At 47.3% G+C, this 16,564-nt stretch overlaps 1 protein-coding gene and 5 non-coding genes across 18 annotated transcripts; 5 read left to right on the top strand and 1 right to left on the bottom strand.

Annotated features, from left to right (window-relative positions):
- Window positions 1-370: 370 nt before the first annotated feature.
- LOC128767618 (uncharacterized) lies at window positions 371-12,400 on the bottom strand. 13 transcript variants are annotated; one of them, XM_053879780.1, is made up of 8 exons: window positions 12,338-12,400; window positions 10,171-10,276; window positions 9,608-10,080; window positions 9,462-9,532; window positions 6,395-6,492; window positions 4,265-4,623; window positions 1,446-1,563; window positions 375-1,199 (listed from the first exon to the last, which is right to left on the bottom strand). In XM_053879780.1, the coding sequence occupies exons 6-8, from the start codon at window positions 4,431-4,433 to the stop codon at window positions 773-775; spliced, it is 714 nt and encodes a 237-aa protein (XP_053735755.1). In that variant the 5' UTR covers window positions 4,434-4,623; window positions 6,395-6,492; window positions 9,462-9,532; window positions 9,608-10,080; window positions 10,171-10,276; window positions 12,338-12,400; the 3' UTR covers window positions 375-772. The 13 variants fall into 13 exon arrangements, with proteins under 13 accessions (XP_053735760.1, XP_053735755.1, XP_053735758.1 ...); XM_053879783.1 differs by having other exon boundaries at window positions 9,922-10,080; XM_053879785.1 differs by having other exon boundaries at window positions 371-772; window positions 946-1,199; window positions 6,395-10,080.
- Window positions 1,850-1,935, top strand: trnas-gcu (transfer RNA serine (anticodon GCU)). Its single transcript has one exon. It is a non-coding gene; the product is annotated as a tRNA-Ser (tRNA).
- On the top strand, window positions 2,697-2,768 carry trnae-uuc (transfer RNA glutamic acid (anticodon UUC)). The gene has a single exon. It is a non-coding gene; the product is annotated as a tRNA-Glu (tRNA).
- On the top strand, window positions 3,668-3,739 carry trnae-uuc (transfer RNA glutamic acid (anticodon UUC)). The gene has a single exon. It is a non-coding gene; the product is annotated as a tRNA-Glu (tRNA).
- On the top strand, window positions 3,911-3,993 carry trnas-gcu (transfer RNA serine (anticodon GCU)). Its single transcript has one exon. It is a non-coding gene; the product is annotated as a tRNA-Ser (tRNA).
- trnae-uuc (transfer RNA glutamic acid (anticodon UUC)) lies at window positions 7,563-7,634 on the top strand. The gene has a single exon. It is a non-coding gene; the product is annotated as a tRNA-Glu (tRNA).
- Window positions 12,401-16,564: the final 4,164 nt, after the last annotated feature.

Raw genomic sequence — 16,564 nt, 5'->3', positions numbered from 1 at the left:
AGAATCCTTTTTAAAATCCCTGGATCCGGACAGTGATCCCGATCAACTGATTCCTTTGTTCCTCGTCCTGTTTCACACGTCTCCTGAAAAACCTGGCAAACTTGTCAGTTTGACAAGACTGGCAAACTTGTCTTGTCTCAGCTTGTCTCCACCACGGCTAGACCATATGGTCTAGCGGTTAGGATTCCGGGTTCGACTCCCGGTATGGGAACGGTGACTTTTTAAAAAAATGTGTTATTTGTCATATTGGTAGCAATCCATAGTGCAAGAGCAGGCTGACCCGTGAGAGACTCAGAGTAGAGGCACGACTCCTGCAGGGTGGCTCCGCCTGACACCTGGTGAGGGGAGTTTCTGCTTTTAATAATGACTTCTCTTCATATTAAAAATCTTTATTTCACAGTGGATGCAGTGGAACATGCATTCAAATCAAAGTATTAAAATACAGTCTGTACATAAACAGGATGAGTGGCCTGCAGGTTTTCATTTGGAATTCAGTCGGGCAGCTCTGTTTGGGGCTGAAGTGGGGAGCTTGGGAGGGGGCGGGGCTAGTGGATGAGCAGGTCTGACGGGTCCGGCCAGCGGAGGGAGCGGAGGTGGAGGAGGGGAGCGAGCGAGGGTCAGTGGTGAAGGCCCTCCTCAGCTGAGCCACACATTGCTCCTCTGCAGGCCAGCGGCTTCTGAACGACACAGCAGGCACAGACGGGACGGGTTTTCCTGTTCCGTCTGTCTAACATTCTGCTGTTGCTGCATTAGAAATCCAACAGTGTGTCATCTAAAGGAGAGGATGTTTGGGGGAAACATTGGTCAAATACGGGTCAGTCATCTTAGTGAAATACCTCTGCATCAATCTGTTGACAGCTGACGGTTCCATTAGCGGATTCTCTCTGAACAGAGCAAGACGTCGATTGTCCCGGCAGGTGTTCTGAACTCCTCTCCTTCCCTCACCTCTGTCCTCGGAGCCGACCAGCTCTGCCTCTGACAGAGGAGCTTTGAGCGGCGCCGTGTTGCCATGGTGACTAAGACGGGGCCTGTGGAGAGGAGGCCAGTCGCCGAGGTTGTCCGAGCTGCTGCCGGATTCGCTGTCGCTGTCCTCGCCCGGGTCATCCACCTGTGACACAGAGGTCAGGGCCAGCGCCATGCGCCGGCTCCGGTCTCTCTGCTGTGTAGGAGGTGCAACGGTTCCTTTGTCAGAGTGACACCTGCAGGACAAACACAGAGTCAAAGCTCAGGTGACAGCTCCAGAGCACCGAGCTGAGCCTCCTGCGTCTGGATAAACAAGCGTCCAGAGATCTGCGCAGCAGAGATGTGTGCAGTGCTCCGGGAGGCCAACAACAACAAGGGCTCTGTGGGGTCCGGAGCACGTCATTTACATGACACAAGGTCAAGCCGCAGCATGAGAAGGCGTGGGCCGTCCTGTGGAGCCGCGGGCAAAACCTTGACGCTACCTGCTGTGAGCGTGTCTCTGCAGCGGCCGGGCGGCCTGCAGCTCGTCCAGCTCTCCGATCACGCTGACGCTGACCTCACCATCTCCACCCAGGAGCCAGCTCACGTGTTTCCTGGCCTCTGAGGAGAAGACAAGAGTTCAGCTTCAAGGCAGCACACGGGCGTGTCGTGACACCGCTCGCCCAGAGGGTGGTGCTGTCGCCCAACTTTCATGCTCGGATGCTTTATTGCTATAACAGATTCTTCCTGCCGTCGCTCACGCAGCAGCCTGATAACAGAAGTGCGAGTCACGACTACAGAACACAACAACAACAACAACAACAACGAAGGAGTCATGATGGATGACGTCACAGCCATCAGAGTGCTGCCACTCCCTGTCTGAGTGGTTATGACAGGTCAGAGCGAGGACGAGGTCCTTGGCCGAGTGGTTAAGGCGATGGACTGCTAATCCATTGTGCTCTGCACGCGTGGGTTCGAATACCATCCTCGTCGATGCTTTTCGCTATCACGCCGTGACCTTTGACCTTTGACCCACACTTGTCTGGACTCACTGGTGAAGTCGCCTAACTGACTCAAACAAGATTAGGCTGAAACCAACAGCCAAAAACACCTGGATGAGTCCAGCAGGCCGGGTAAGGTTTCAGCGACTGGTCTGAACCAAACACCCTCACATCACGTCAGAAACATAAATGGAGCAGTACATCACAGACTCCCATTTGGTGAGATTGTGAGTCATCCGTGAGAGACCAAGACTTTTCTGCTCGTTCAGGGGGGACTGTAACATGTAAACCCTGGGACTGACGTCCACCGCCGATCATACAGATCCAAAGAGTTTGTTCGCATGACTCATGCATCATGTGGTCGACTCCCGGTATGGGAACAGAGCTGCTCTGAATCAGGTAGACGGCAGGAATACAAGCTAACCAAGAGATAAGTTACAGGATGTTTTGGCATGTGAAATATACACCTCCAAATGTTTCATGAAACCAACTCAGTTGGACACCAGTGTAGGACCGTAGGACTCACGAGGATCAGGCCAGCGATCAGTGTGTCATTCACACCGAGACGGAAACGACTGAATCCAGTTTGTGTGGGATGTAGTGTTCGCTTGCACTGTGACGGTGGTGTTTCCACTGTGTTTGAAAGCTTTTAAAAAAGGGGATGGATTCATGGCCAAGTCAAGGCCACTCATCCTTCACATCGCTGGAGACGGTGGTGCTTCCCACCTTAACTGACCTCTGGGGGAGCCAGCCTCCCATATGGTCTAGCGGTCAGGATTCCTGGTTTTCACCCAGGCGGCCCGGGTTCGACTCCCGGTATGGGAACAGTCTTTATGTTTGATTTTCGCGATCTTGAGGCCTTGTCTTCAGGAAGAGGCCTCAGAGTGCAGAAGCCCGTGGCTGTGAATGACTGGATGATCGAGTCGGCCGAGAGTAAAAATAGACAGAGATAAAACCATAGAGGCTGTGAGTCACCAAAATTCCAGTCTGAGGTCAGAGTTGATAGACGTGCGGTGACATCACGGGGGGCGTGGCGGTTTCTAATGAGGCCACTGAAACAGGTCGGCGTCTGCTGAGTGTATAAGTGGAACACACCTTGACATTTACAGCGTCCCCACCCACTGATGAGGCCGAAGCCGGCACGAAGAAAGAACACCTCGGTGGATGAAACGTTGTGGAACACAAACAAACACACAGACGGCTGCGTCTCAGGTGACACGGCAGAGATTGAGCGAACAAAGGTGGAAACTAAATATGTGCTTGAAGTGGGATGAAACCTCAAACCAGCAGCTTTACTCAGTCCTGATTAAACCCAGAGCTGCCGTCAGTGGAGCATGTTTGTCTCTCCGTCACGGTGCGGTGAACACAATCGTGCTGCAGCGCAGCTCGCGCTTTGGAGCGGGAGGGGGAGCGCGTCGGAGGTGGGAGGACGGTTGGAAGACAAAGAGAGACACGGCGGCTGGGAGCAATTGATGGGATTGAAGTTTGGAGTGACACCAAGAAGCTCAACCGAAACCTTACCCTTACTTGCTGGCTCTACCGTTCACAGGAATTGCTAGACAGAATAGCGCCACCGATTGACTCCACCACATTCAAGAGCCGCAGGGGTGATTCTCTTTCCTCTTGATTTCAAACCCCAGTGGACTGAGAGCAGCCGAGTCCGGTTCTGTGGAGGTTTCTGATTCACAACAGCGGCACTGCTGAGGAAAGCAGGGGAGCCAGTGTCCCATATGGTCTAGCGGTTAGGATTCCTGGTTTTCACCCAGGCGGCCCGGGTTCGACTCCCGGTATGGGAAGTGAGCTTTTTAAATGATGGAAGTAGTAGCAACCAAGAAAGCAGCAGTGAGCAGTCATGTTATAGCTTATAGAAACGGAAGCTTAGCGACTCAAAGCGGAGCCTCTGCTCCTCCACATCAGTGGCACTTGTCCCACTTTACTGAGGGGTGTCCTGCCAGAGCAAACATGCAGACGGGGTGGCCGAGTGGTTAAGGCGATGGACTGCTAATCCATTGTGCTCTGCACGCGTGGGTTCGAATCCCTTTCTCTTTCATGCCCGGACCAGGTGACCTTTGACTCACTGGTGGACGATGAAGTGGCCTCGTTCTCTGAACCTTCACTGACGTCAACGGTGGCTGACTCACGTATGCCGAGTCTGACACTATGAACCAACCTTGTTGATGTTGCTGATTGAAATGAGATCATTTTCACCGAAGGCCTGTTTTGTTTTTTCTACTCCCTCGACCACCCCTAGATGACGAACTCATGCAGCGTTCTCATCCAACTGAGACCTGAGCTGTGAAAGCAGCAGGCCAGTGCGTTACCTTTCCTGGGTCTGCTGCAGACGTCCGGCCCTTCTCTCTGCTCCCTCTCTCTCCAGCGCCGCACCTGCTCCTCTCTCATCTTCAGGAAGAGGATTCTCTTCTGCTCCTCGCTCAGAGCCTCCAGCAGCGCCGGCTCCACCCACATCTCCTCCAGGATTTTGGCCAACATCTTGATCCGTGGTCCGGTCAGCAGAGACACCGGTCAGCTCCTCGGGCTCTGAACTCAGTGGCTCGAGTTTCAGGAGCAAAGAAGTGAAGGCTCCGTTTCCTCCTCAGGTTCCCTTCTCTTAAGAGCGCCTCCTCAGTCCAGTGTGTCAGGTTCTGCTCGGGTTCTGGTGCGTCTGGGTCGTTTAGCTGAGCTTCATTATGTCATTTCATGCAACAAAAGACACATGAGACAACGCTGAATACATGTGAGGGATGTGTAGGAAGATGTGAGTGCGTGTGTGTGTTATGCCTGAATTTCAGGGTTATAAAATGAAGTTACAGTTTGGTTTAGAGTCCTGGTTAAGTATAGCCATTTGTTTTGGATGGTTAGATCTAGGGTGAGAGGCTGGGGAAAGGGTCCTGGCAATGAGAGGTCCCCACATGTACACCGGTACAAGTATATATGTGTGTGTTGATAATAAAAGTGTCTACAGCAGGGAGTAAACACTGCACATGTATAGTATCTCTGTGGGGTCTGCTCATTTACACAAGCCTTTCCCCAGCCTCTCACCCTTAACTTAGCCATCCAAAACAAAGGGCTAAACTTCACCAGGACTCTGAACCAAACTTTAACCTCATCACAATGACCCAATTATTTTAAAGTCTCCATCCTCGAATTGAGGCTCAACTTGGTCCCTACAAATGAGGATCAACCAGGTACACACACACACCATCGGAAAACAACCAAACACCCAGACGCATAACCTCTAATGTGAAAAGCCACAAACACAACCACTAGAAATATGGAGTTGACCCACATGTAGGGTCAAGCATGAACAACATCAGAGGAGTGTCCGTACACACACACACACACACACACACACACACACACACACACACACACACACACACACACACACACACACACACACACACACACACACACACACACACACACACACACACACACACACACACACACACACACACACACACACACACACACACACACACACACACACACACACACCCCCTCTCTGGCTGCTTATCAACCAACGTGACTCGGTGGCGTCGCTGGCTCACTCGTATCTCAGGAAGCGTCCGGCAGAGTTAACGGCTGCGCAGGTTTGAAAACACACAAGACAAGACTCCGCCTCCAAAACTTTTTGAAAGCAGCGGCTGGACGTGAACCACTGACTGACTGGAGGTCAGCGGCAGCTCAGCTACAAACACATTAACAGCTCCACCTAGAGAAGCATGAAGTTGACGACAAACCATTTTAGTGCTGAATATCTGAGTCACGTCATTCACGTCACCTGCTCCTAATACATGAGTACTTTGCCTCTTCTTCAGCGTAGAAATGAGCAGGGATCAGGATCCCTCAGTGTTCCTCACACGCGCTCCTTCACTTACAGAAGTGTAAAAGAGCACGGACCAGTCCTGGAACTGCACTCTTCACAGCACGAGCATGAACTGTGTGCAGAGTGAGGCCCACCAGTGAGGCAGAGCTGGCTTGAAGGAGGTGATGGAGAGGAGGTCCAGAGTGGGCCCATCACGACCCCTCACTTCAGTCACCTCCATGATCACGAGCTCTACTTGAGTCAGGTTGCTAATGTCACTTATTGTGACTTGTAATTGGTCTTTACCCGACTGCTTCTGGACACTCAGGAAGAGAAACCATCCGCTTTTAAGTTTCTTAAACAAAGTCCCAGCAGGACCAGTTCAAACACAGCTCCCCTCCTTCACAGATTAATGAGCACCCGCTCGCTCTTCTGCAGCAACAAAAAACAGGAGATTGATCTTTAATTCATCCCCTGGTTCAACAAATAAAACGGATGATTTGATTATGGCTGCATTTATGAATCAAGCAGCAGGTTCTTGCTCAGTGAACAGATGAGTCTGCTTCCCCAATAGGAAGATAAGAGGTGATGAATGGAACGGACGAGAGCAGAATCACAACAGAGAGAAAGAGAGTGGACTCACCAGTGAGCAGAGTTTCCCCTGAGAGCGAGACCGCTGCGACGTGAGCGTGTGTTGGTGGGGAGGTAGAGGTGGAAGGCAGGATCGGCTCCACTGCATTTCTACTGAGCAGGAGTGGGTTGGACACACGCGCACGCGCACACACACGCGCACACAAAAATGTGTTTCACACTGTTGTCAATATTTACATTTACATTTAGTGGCACCACGACGAGCAACTCTTGATGAAGGAAAAAAAGAGTTCTTTCTTTTCTAACTCTCATTTCACACAAAGTTACACAACACCACCACGGACGACAAGTGCAACCACAAAATTCCTCTGTCAATGACGTGGCAACCGTAAGCTGGCAAGCTTCCAACTTCATGAGCTGAATGCCTTTGTTATGAGGTTCGCTCTGTTTGAGGAATAACTCGAAAAACAATGGCTGTATTGGAATGAAACCTCTAAACGTTCTGATTGGAAATGGGCCTTGATTTTGGTGGTGTTCTGTAGGTTTGTTCACACAGCCACAAACTGGACATTCTGACCTTTCAGCACACCACATACAAGTGAATCACTGTAATACATCAGGTTTAACGTGAGGGCTTCTCACTCCTTCTCTGCCATGCGGCCTCTTCTTCAGGTGCCCTCTGTGTGACAGTAGCTCGGGCCAATGGAGCTCAGTGCCTTTGTTCCCTGCTTTGATGTTTATTTCATTTGTTACAGTTAAATACATGCAGGGAAATCATTTGGAAATTGGTTGCGTTTTTCTTGTTGACAATACTGCTGTAAAAGGATGTTCACATCCAAACCCCACCAAGGAAACTTGCTCATATTAGTACTACTGTGTCGCGAGCGCATTCACATCTGAGGACTTAGATTTCAGATATTTAGATAGAGATGACTCTTGTACTAACTATAATGGTATTAAATATTCTTGTTTTTAGATTATTCGATAACTCATTAAATAGTCGATTGAAACAATGCTGTAATTAGAAGAAACAAGGAAGTTAATTATTGGACTTTATTCAATATTTCAATTGTTATTACTGTGGTTGACATTCAAGTTTATTCCAGCAGTGCTGACGCATAACCATTTCCTCGTTGAACCACTTGATTGTTGTTTGCATGTGTCTATTTTTTAATAACTGGATCCATCACAACAACAGGCATGCGGACTCATGAGCAGTGTCCCATATGGTCTAGCGGTCAGGATTCCTGGTTTTCACCCAGGTGGCCCGGGTTCGACTCCCGGTATGGGAAGTGACCATTTTTAAAATAACACAGGTCGCAGTAAGCTAAAGGGCCCAGACGAAGTGAAGGCGAGCACCGACATCATCGTTTATGAAAACAGAAGCTCGGCCGTCTGGGGTGGACTCAAAGCGGAGCCACTGCTCCTCCACATGAGTGGCACCATCACTGACTTTAGCGAGGGGTAACGAGGAGGCCGAGTGGTTAAGGCGATGGACTGCTCAGGGTGAACAATCACTTGCTCATCTCAAGTGGATTGCCGGCCTACTTAATGATTAATGGCCCCATGAACATGAACGATGCAACTCTGGGAAACAGGAAGTACATTGTATGGCAGTATGATAGAAGATTTGGTACGTTTTTTTTTTCTCTTGATCTCTGCGTGATTTTGTGTTTGTCCTAATCTGCTTAATAAGCCTTAACAAAAACAAAATAAACTCAAGCTACAATGAAAAATAGTGTCAAAAGAGCAAATGCAAATGGAAAAGTGACATTTTAAATTGAAACATATATAAAGCACAAGATAAATGTGTCCATTGTTGGGAACATTTCTAAAGAAGGGTTTTAGGTTTTAATCGCAGTCAAAGGGCCGAGGTCTACTCAAACAGAGCAAGGGAAGAACAGCCTAAAATCGTCAATGAAATTAAATACACTTCACTTTAGATGGCTCTCCACAACAACTCCTGACTTAAAATTAGGTTCAGAGTTTAATGGGACACGATGTCTCTGGAGTCTATCACCAGATCAGCAAAATCACTATCAATAGTCTTATTTCAGTCTTTGACCATTTGGTTTGAGATTTATTCATGAAACATCTGAAAAAACAAGTACATTAAAAAGATGACTTTTGCAAGTGGTGAAGATTTTAGTACAGACATGATGTGTGTTATGGGGGGGGGGGGGAGTTGATTAATTGATTAATTCATGATTTTTGTCCTCTGTATTACAGAATGTTCAAGAAATTCTTCAATGTTTTATTATCTGAGCAGGAAGCCCCACACAAAAAAACACTGGCGCTTCATATCAATTTCAAGTAACTAAGTGACCAGAGTACATTCTTGGACTGTGGGAGGAAACTGGAGTGTCCGGGGGAATCCCACACAAGAGCATGTGCAGACACAGGTTCAGTCAAAACCCAGCGTTGACTCAAGAAGGGACTGAGCCTGTGACCTTACTTCAGGATTATTGTAACAACAACAATTCCATCTCATCGCTGCTTTGATCAGATCTTTTACTGGGTTGTACAACTACTTCTTTTTAAAATCTTTTAACAAACAAAACAAACAAGAAGTGTTTAAAAAAAATTTTCGAAATGAAATTCTAACATCGACTCAACTCATTCTATGAGGCGACAAGTACTTCTCTCAACATATACTGTATATATATGTATAAAACCGTGTGATATAATGTTGTCTGCCCAAACAAACAGCCCTAACTGTCCAGTGAACAATCTTACGCAAAATGAAACTTGGCCAATCTGTCAATACCCGAGTGTCTCCCCAAACCGGTGTGGCAGTGATAGCAGACGTGTTTGTCTCAGTGTGTCACTGTTTGACACGAGGCTAAAGGTCTGGTTCCAGGACCGGGAGTCATACAAATATGGAGCGACCTCTGTGTCTGAAGGTCGTACTGAGAGTCTAATCAGCGCGGCATGATGGCCCAAAATGTTCCATTACTATCATGGAGGCGACTGCACCGACTGCTTCTGCCTACTGAATTGTCATTTCTTTGAAACACCGGAGTTGGGCCCAAAACAAAACAACCCTGTCAGGACACCCTCAGTATCTGGGGATCATGTGCTTCAAAACAAAGGCCGTCCTTTTCAGCGACCTCACGTACCTCTGGCTCATTTCAAACAGGATCCTTTCATCTCGTCATCCGGCGTTGTCCTCCAGTGTATTAACCACACGCTGTATGAGCGGAGAACCGACTCAGTTATAGCAAACAGGAGCTGTGATTGTTTCCTAACAAGACATGTCCGTCACCTCACAGCGTCAGACACAACACTGCAGTCAGTCAAGAGAAAAGCCAAGACACCGGCTGAGTTACGGTGCTCCTCAGCCACAGACGTAAAGAGTTGTAGTGACGATGAGGGACGTCACGTGAACCGTGGGTCTGACAGACGGCACTGGCACTGAAATCCACATCAACAAGATGCTTACGAAGGGAAACGTGGCCTTGAGTCAGCAGGATAAAGACATGTTAGGCCCTCAAATGTTTAGAAGTCAGTCACTGGCGGCGTTCGTGTAAATGTCATTGCTCTTTATCAGGAAACGAATCACGAAAGAGCCTTCCTCACCTGACGACTTCCTGCTGGCACCGCCCCGCCGGGAGGTCCCGGCAGCAGCAGCAGGCATCCCATAATGATCAGCTCACGTGGTCGGCGGCCGTCACGTGGGGTCACGCGCACTCAATAGCGTTTGGACGAACAGCGCTCTCTGCCGGACACAAAGAGAAACTACATCATAGCGCAGCATGATGGAGTTGAGGAAAAGTTAGGCAGGAAAACGGTGTGATTTAAATGATTGTTTCAGTCACTGCAACAGACCGGTGGGAACAGGCTGTTCTTTCCAGATGTGGCCTGGAAGGGACAGAGGCTTTGCGGGGCAGAGGATGAGAATCAGCTGTGCTGCCAAGGTCAGGGACGATACCACCTGTTTTGGACCAAGGTGCAGCGATGAACAAAACACAATAAGGATGATAATAACCATTACAAGTGAAAATAAACAATAGTCATAGAGGCTAAGGGAACTCACGACTACTCGTTTGGAATACTTTCTTCTACCAAAGCTCTTTTTTCAATGGAGTGAGGGAGATAAAATGACCATTGTCTGCACCCATTTAAAAATATAATGTGTCCATCGAGCTAAAAAGCATTCCCTAAGTGTACTGCATCAAATGAAGCAAATCTAACTTCTGTTTTCACTTTTTTTTTAATATCACCCACCACACATTAGTTAGCATCGTGTACTTATATTCAATCTTACTTGATTTTCTCCTGTAGAACCAGAATGACAGTGAGAAAACCTTGTTTACTATAGTCTTTCTTTACAATGGTATTTCAACAAACCCAGAGCTGCCATTACAAAAAAACAAAACAAGAAGCGATGCAGAAACCAACAACCTCTGAGTCGTTCCAGTCTGTGGATGCAGCTGATTGACAAGGCAGCAGAGCACAGACTCTTGGTCACCATGAGGTGACACTTATGAGGTCAGAGACCACCGAGGGATTTATATCTCAAGGCCAAGCAGCGGCGGTAGTAGATGCATTAGCCCAGGAAGAAGGAGGAATAAGGAGGATGGATGGATGGATGGAGCCTGGTTACCATGACAGTATTCTCTCCTGTCGTCCTGTGTTTGTGAAGGAAAGGACGTTTTGATTCTTTGGAAATATGTTTGTGGTTGAGCACAGGAACATTCTTCAGTGCCAAAGTAAATCTAACCACCAAACCAGGCCAGCTGGATTCTCTTGCTCACTGAAATTAAATGACTGCACAGTGATTTCTAAAACAGTGATATATAAAACACGTTTAGTGGAAACATTTGTGACTTCAGTTTTACTTACATGAATAACAGTTTAAAATAAAACAATGAGCTTTATTGATCAAATGAATTGGGGTTAAGCCTAACAGTAACAACACACTACAGTCTGACAAAATACACATCTCAATTCGGCTATTGAGGGTTGAAATAAGCACTAAAATTGGGTCACATGGGATGAACTCACCGTCAGAATCAAAGGTAACGTGATCGATGACTAGAAGGAAGTAAACAGCCAACTAAAACGTGGCACTCGCACAGGTCAAAGGTGATCTATTTGTAAAGCGTTGGCAGGAAACCGAAAGGTGAATGATCGTTTTTTCCTGAAATGTTGGGAATCTTTGTGACGTCACTGTGACGTTGTTGCCGCCAGGAAGTCTCTCCTGCGGTGGAGCTTCCGCCGAGGCTACGCTGTGCTAAGTGGGTAGTTAACATGCATGAGTTGTTAGTTCAAGCTCCTCTCATTAAACATGTAAATGTATTCAGCAGCGAAAACAGCTTGTTCCAGAGTGAGCAGAAAGTAAGTCGCTGTGAAACGGGTCTGATGAACGATGATGCTGGCAGAGCTGAGTCACACGGCAGGACGGCAGACGTCCAAACTCAGACGCACGAGTCGGGTAGAAAAAGATGTACTAAAAGTGACTTGAACTCAACGTTCCTCCTGAACGGTTTTTAATGTTGTTGTGGACGCCAACCCCAATACACATTCAGCCACTATCTCAAAAGGAGAAAAATAGTGAATTACTCACATAAATAGTAACGTGCCACCTGTACAGTTTTAGTTTGAGTGTCAGAAGTTTAAAATACTGTACAAGTTACTTCATTCGATTTATCACCAACTAGTGACTTGACAAGTGTATTCACATTACAAACAGTACAAATATTTGTATAAATATTCAAAACACCAGAGGTTTTGTTTTGAGGTTCTGTTGGTTCGTTTGTAAACAAAACAAAGAGGAGAAGGTTAATTCGCTGGAAGTGAGCAAACTTTGATGTAGCGTCTGTGATTATCTGGAGTTTGTTTGCCTTTATGAACATTCTGTCGTTGCCCTTTTATTCTTGCTTTTCAATAAATCACATCACCAGCTCCAGTGAAAAGAGGCAGACATTTCGCCTTGGTAAAACACAATACATCATCCTTGATGAATACCAAGTCAAAATAGGGATTGACCAACCTTTAATATTGAACTTTTCTCGATGCTTCCTGCCGTAGCAGCCTCTTCTTCACGTCTCTCGTGTGCAGCCTATGAGAACCTCGTAGCGCTACTGCCATCTGCTGTCCGTAAGCGCCGATTGCACCCGGAATATTTCACCGGAAATATAGTGATAAAATACGTGGAGGAGAATAACATGATTACATGACATTATTATTGTGATATCAAACATGGGGGCATGATTCAGTGGGGGCTGTACATTCACAACTTTAAACGCCATTGCTTATCAAGTGTAGTTATTGAGAATGGATAGATTTCTTTATTTGTAGATTTTATTTCACTTCAGAATAAATACTTAGGTGCATTATGTTTTTGAATACTCTTGTTTTCTTTTCTCTTTATTATTATAATTTTTTAATAAAGTGAGGGACATAAAAACGCCATTAAGACATTTTCATGTCAACAAATAAAAAGGGGGAAAAAACGATTGGATTCCATAATGCACTGAAACAACTGAAGAAAATAGCAGTTTAAATCTTACCTCTGTGATAAGTTCGAAACATTGCGGTGCAGTTTAAAGTTACTGGAGGGAACTAGTTTCTGTAATCCACCACACTGTAACACAGATTAATTGGGTCTAATTTGACATGATAATCTCCTGCAGGAGCAGAATGAAACCAAGCTGAAGTGTTCACTATGGTCTGGACCTGAAGGAGCAGGACTTAACGTTCACCACACTGGATTTGTGGATGAAGCCAGAGCCACAATGAAATAAAACAAATGTTGCTCTGTGCGCTGCGGAGGCTCCTCACCACATTGTGACGTTAACAAGAGAAGCAGAAAGCAGCAGGCGGACACTGGAATGGAGCGATACCTCAAAGTTTACACACTGACCACAGCATTAGTGTTGAAACAAGCTGGCTCCGACGCCAGTGGAAACCAGGACAACGCCTCCTTTCAGTCTGCTGCCTGAACACGGCAAGAGGAAAATGTAGATTCAGCAGAAATTCTCAAACAGGGTTTTCAAAGTTTAAGTTCCATGGAACACAGAAATGTTACCGGTGCATGAACGGAAATTGTATCAAGCTCATGAGTGTTTTGTAATGAATGTGTGAATTATAATAAAGCTATGAAAAATGAAATAAATAAATGCAATGGAATTCAGGGAAAATCGTAGGAGTCATAGGGTGTCACAACTTGGAAATAAACAAGGAAAACTAAACAGAAATAAAAGTTAGTATTTCCATATTTATTCCTGTTCATTTTTCCTTATTTATTTCCAAATAGTGAAAAATGAAAATAGAAACAAATATATTACCAGGCGATAAGATGATACTAGATATTTGAAGGGTATTAACAAAAGATAAATACATATGGAAATGATGAAATTAATAATTCACATATTATTTAATAATACATTGAAATCTGTCATTTCACTTAAACAAAAGGCCATACACCGGAGCAAAGACAAATCCACAATGGAGCAGTGAAAATGTGTGTTACTAAACCCAATATTAGCGTCCATATTAATGTGATAGTATTTCCACATTGAAGTACTTCATATGTCACTTTAACCCCCTCATGCATGATTTTATAATTCCATAGTGCTGCAGCTGCGCAGATCGAAGTCGCTCTGCTCATGTGGACTGGCCCGTGGGCCGGCTCTCCAGGGAGCGATGGAGGCGTCTGCAGTGGCTCCACACTCCTCTGCACTTCTGACCTCCTCCAGACAAACATGTCCATATTTTATAAACCAGCTGGCAGAGAGAGAGAGATGGTGGCACTGTTGCCATGGCGACGGTCTGTCTGTTGACCCCGCTGCCCAGAAGACTTGGTGCTGGCACACACACACACACACACACACACGTGTGTCACGGTGTTGGTGGGCCTCTCGTCGCACACGAACACAAACAGGCCATGGAAACACATGATGTCTCACTTCCTCACATGGACAGACGCTGCAGATCTGGTCTCAGTGAGAGCAGAAAACAAGTGGTCACAGGTGGAAGTGATGGTCAGACGACGACCCCTCCCCCGCCCGTCATGCCTGTCACATGAAGAGACGTGTGCCATTGTGCGTGTAATGATCCAGATGAGCGTCACACGTTCTGCTTTCACACATGTGCTCACACGCCACGTCCCACTCGTCTCCGCCGCTAATGACTTTGCTACCAAGCTAATAGGCAGATATTACAGGGAGATAATGTTTCTCTCTTTCATTACTTCACTCGGGCAGTGGACGACTAACAATGATGTCACCAGCTCCATCAGTCAGAAGAGCCTCATGTGACGACTGACCGTCGTGATCTCTCACAGACGGTCCACTGTCCTGCAACACTTGACTCTCTGTCTCTGTCAGGACCTCACATTGCCTTTCCTCCTTCACCTAACCATCCCAAACACATGGAAACCTTAACCAGGACCTAAACCACTTATTTTGAAGGGCTCCAACCAAACATGTCCCCACAAAGCAAGATGAAGAAGAATTGGTCCACTGACAGAGGAAAATCAAGGCTGCATCCGAGCACTGTGAAGGCCGTTCTTCTGTGAAGTTGTCTCGTGTGGGGTGGCTGTGCATCACAGTGGGCTGGCGGAGTGTGTACCCGGTACTTTGGCCTGCCACAGAACGCGGATCCAGGTCGCTTTGGAGGATTCCTCCTCTCCATTCCTCCAGTCCGCAGCATCAGAGTGTGGAATCCGATTCCCCAGTTGTTGCCATGAGCACGTGATGATGTGTTTTGTTGTCTCAACACACACACACACACACACACACACACACACAGTTCCCCCTCCCCCCACGCTTTGATTATGTTTCCAGCGATATGACTGGAGCGCATCAGCATATTGATTGGCCTGCTTCATCTGTAACACACACTTGAGCACCTTCACTGACACTGCAGCCGCCGGTCCCAGTCTTGGGCCGTCACATTATCGTCCGTCTCCCGAGGGACACGTGTGTGTGTGTGCTTCCATCACGGGGGGCGGGGCAGCCGGCAGGTTAATGAATTAGTGATTAGGATTGACATTGCAGTGGGCTTCCCCCAAACTCTGCTCGCCCTTTGTGTCATCTTCAGAGCCCCCACCCTCCGCTTCATCTAACCTTCTCCTGCCCTTGTCTTCAAACGCAGAAGCCCTTTGTTCGGTCCACCTCTTCATCTCCATGCCTCGTTCCACCAACTCTCTTATTTGCCATTGATCACAGCCTGGATTCAAGCCCGAGCTTCTCAAGGCTCCTCAGACGCTCAGAGAGGAGCTCCCGCCGTGGAAACGTGTGATTCAGCAGCGCGCTCATGGGGAGTGAACACAGAGGGAGCAACATGTGCAGCTGAAGAATGACCTCTGCGCTGCGTCAAGGACAAGATGACAGGACGCTTCTGATGCTGCATGCTTTGGAGCCAAGCACAAGCCACACATGAGAAGAAAGAACTTTTAAGACAGTCATACAGCCACATGTTTAGAAATGTTATCATTGACTGTATGTGTGATGATGGGTCCTTTCTGTGGGGAGTATGTTCTCCTCAGCGTGAACTCCAATTTCCTCCCCAGTTTCCAAACATGGGGCCTCAGGGTTCTCAAACTCACGGGTCAGGGGGCATTTTTGGCCCAGAGGATGCAGGACGCATGAGCATGAAAATAGCTTGACGCTGAAATGGCTTAGTTACATGATAAAGACGAAAGAAAATGGCCGATCATGTGTGGTCCCAGGCTCAACAAGACTTGGTCAATTCAGTTGGAGACCTCTGCTCTAAAGATTCTGTAGGTGTGTGTGCCTGAGCAGTTGTCTGCGCATGCCATGTGACGGACTGGAGCGCTGTACAGAGTGTCTCCTGATTCCTCCTGCCATTCAAACGACTTCACTACAATTCAAAGCCACGGAGGATCAAAGGAGCAGGGAAAGTGATAGGCTTTTGTCATCCAATATGGCTGCGTTCTTCATGCCTCGTGATCTACCTGTACAGCGCCTGCCAGCAACACTCGGATCATCACCGTAGCATTGAGCCGGTTGTGAACAAACGGGTCCAAACAAAGCGGCTCGCCAGAGTCAGTGACTGAAGCAAAGGGGGCACAAAGACAGGGGCAAAACAAGACAGACTGATGAATAATGAAGCAACATTTTCTCAGAGTGTCAGCTCACATCCCGTCACACTCGCACAAAGATCCTCTCCCTGGTAAAGAGTTAATGAGCAGTGTTTCTCTGCTGGCTGGACAGTAATTACAGGAGGAGGGAGTGTTGACAGACTGGCTCGC

This window comes from Synchiropus splendidus, chromosome 11, assembly GCF_027744825.2.
Source record: "Synchiropus splendidus isolate RoL2022-P1 chromosome 11, RoL_Sspl_1.0, whole genome shotgun sequence".
Taxonomy (NCBI): domain Eukaryota; kingdom Metazoa; phylum Chordata; class Actinopteri; order Syngnathiformes; family Callionymidae; genus Synchiropus; species Synchiropus splendidus.
Note: the sequence above shows the minus strand (reverse complement) of the source record. Positions and strands in the feature narration are given on the sequence as shown.

Excerpts from the sequence above, each read along its gene's own strand:
- LOC128767618 (XM_053879776.1), bottom strand. The coding sequence starts at position 4,433 with ATGTTGGCCAAAATCCTGGAGGAGATGTGGGTGGAGCCGGCGCTGCTG. Across the intron at positions 1,564-4,264 it reads CTGCAGCAGACCCAGGAAAG|AGGCCAGGAAACACGTGAGC; the intron begins GTAACGCACTGG and ends TCTTCTCCTCAG. Across the intron at positions 1,200-1,445 it reads CAGAGACACGCTCACAGCAG|GTGTCACTCTGACAAAGGAA; the intron begins GTAGCGTCAAGG and ends TTTGTCCTGCAG.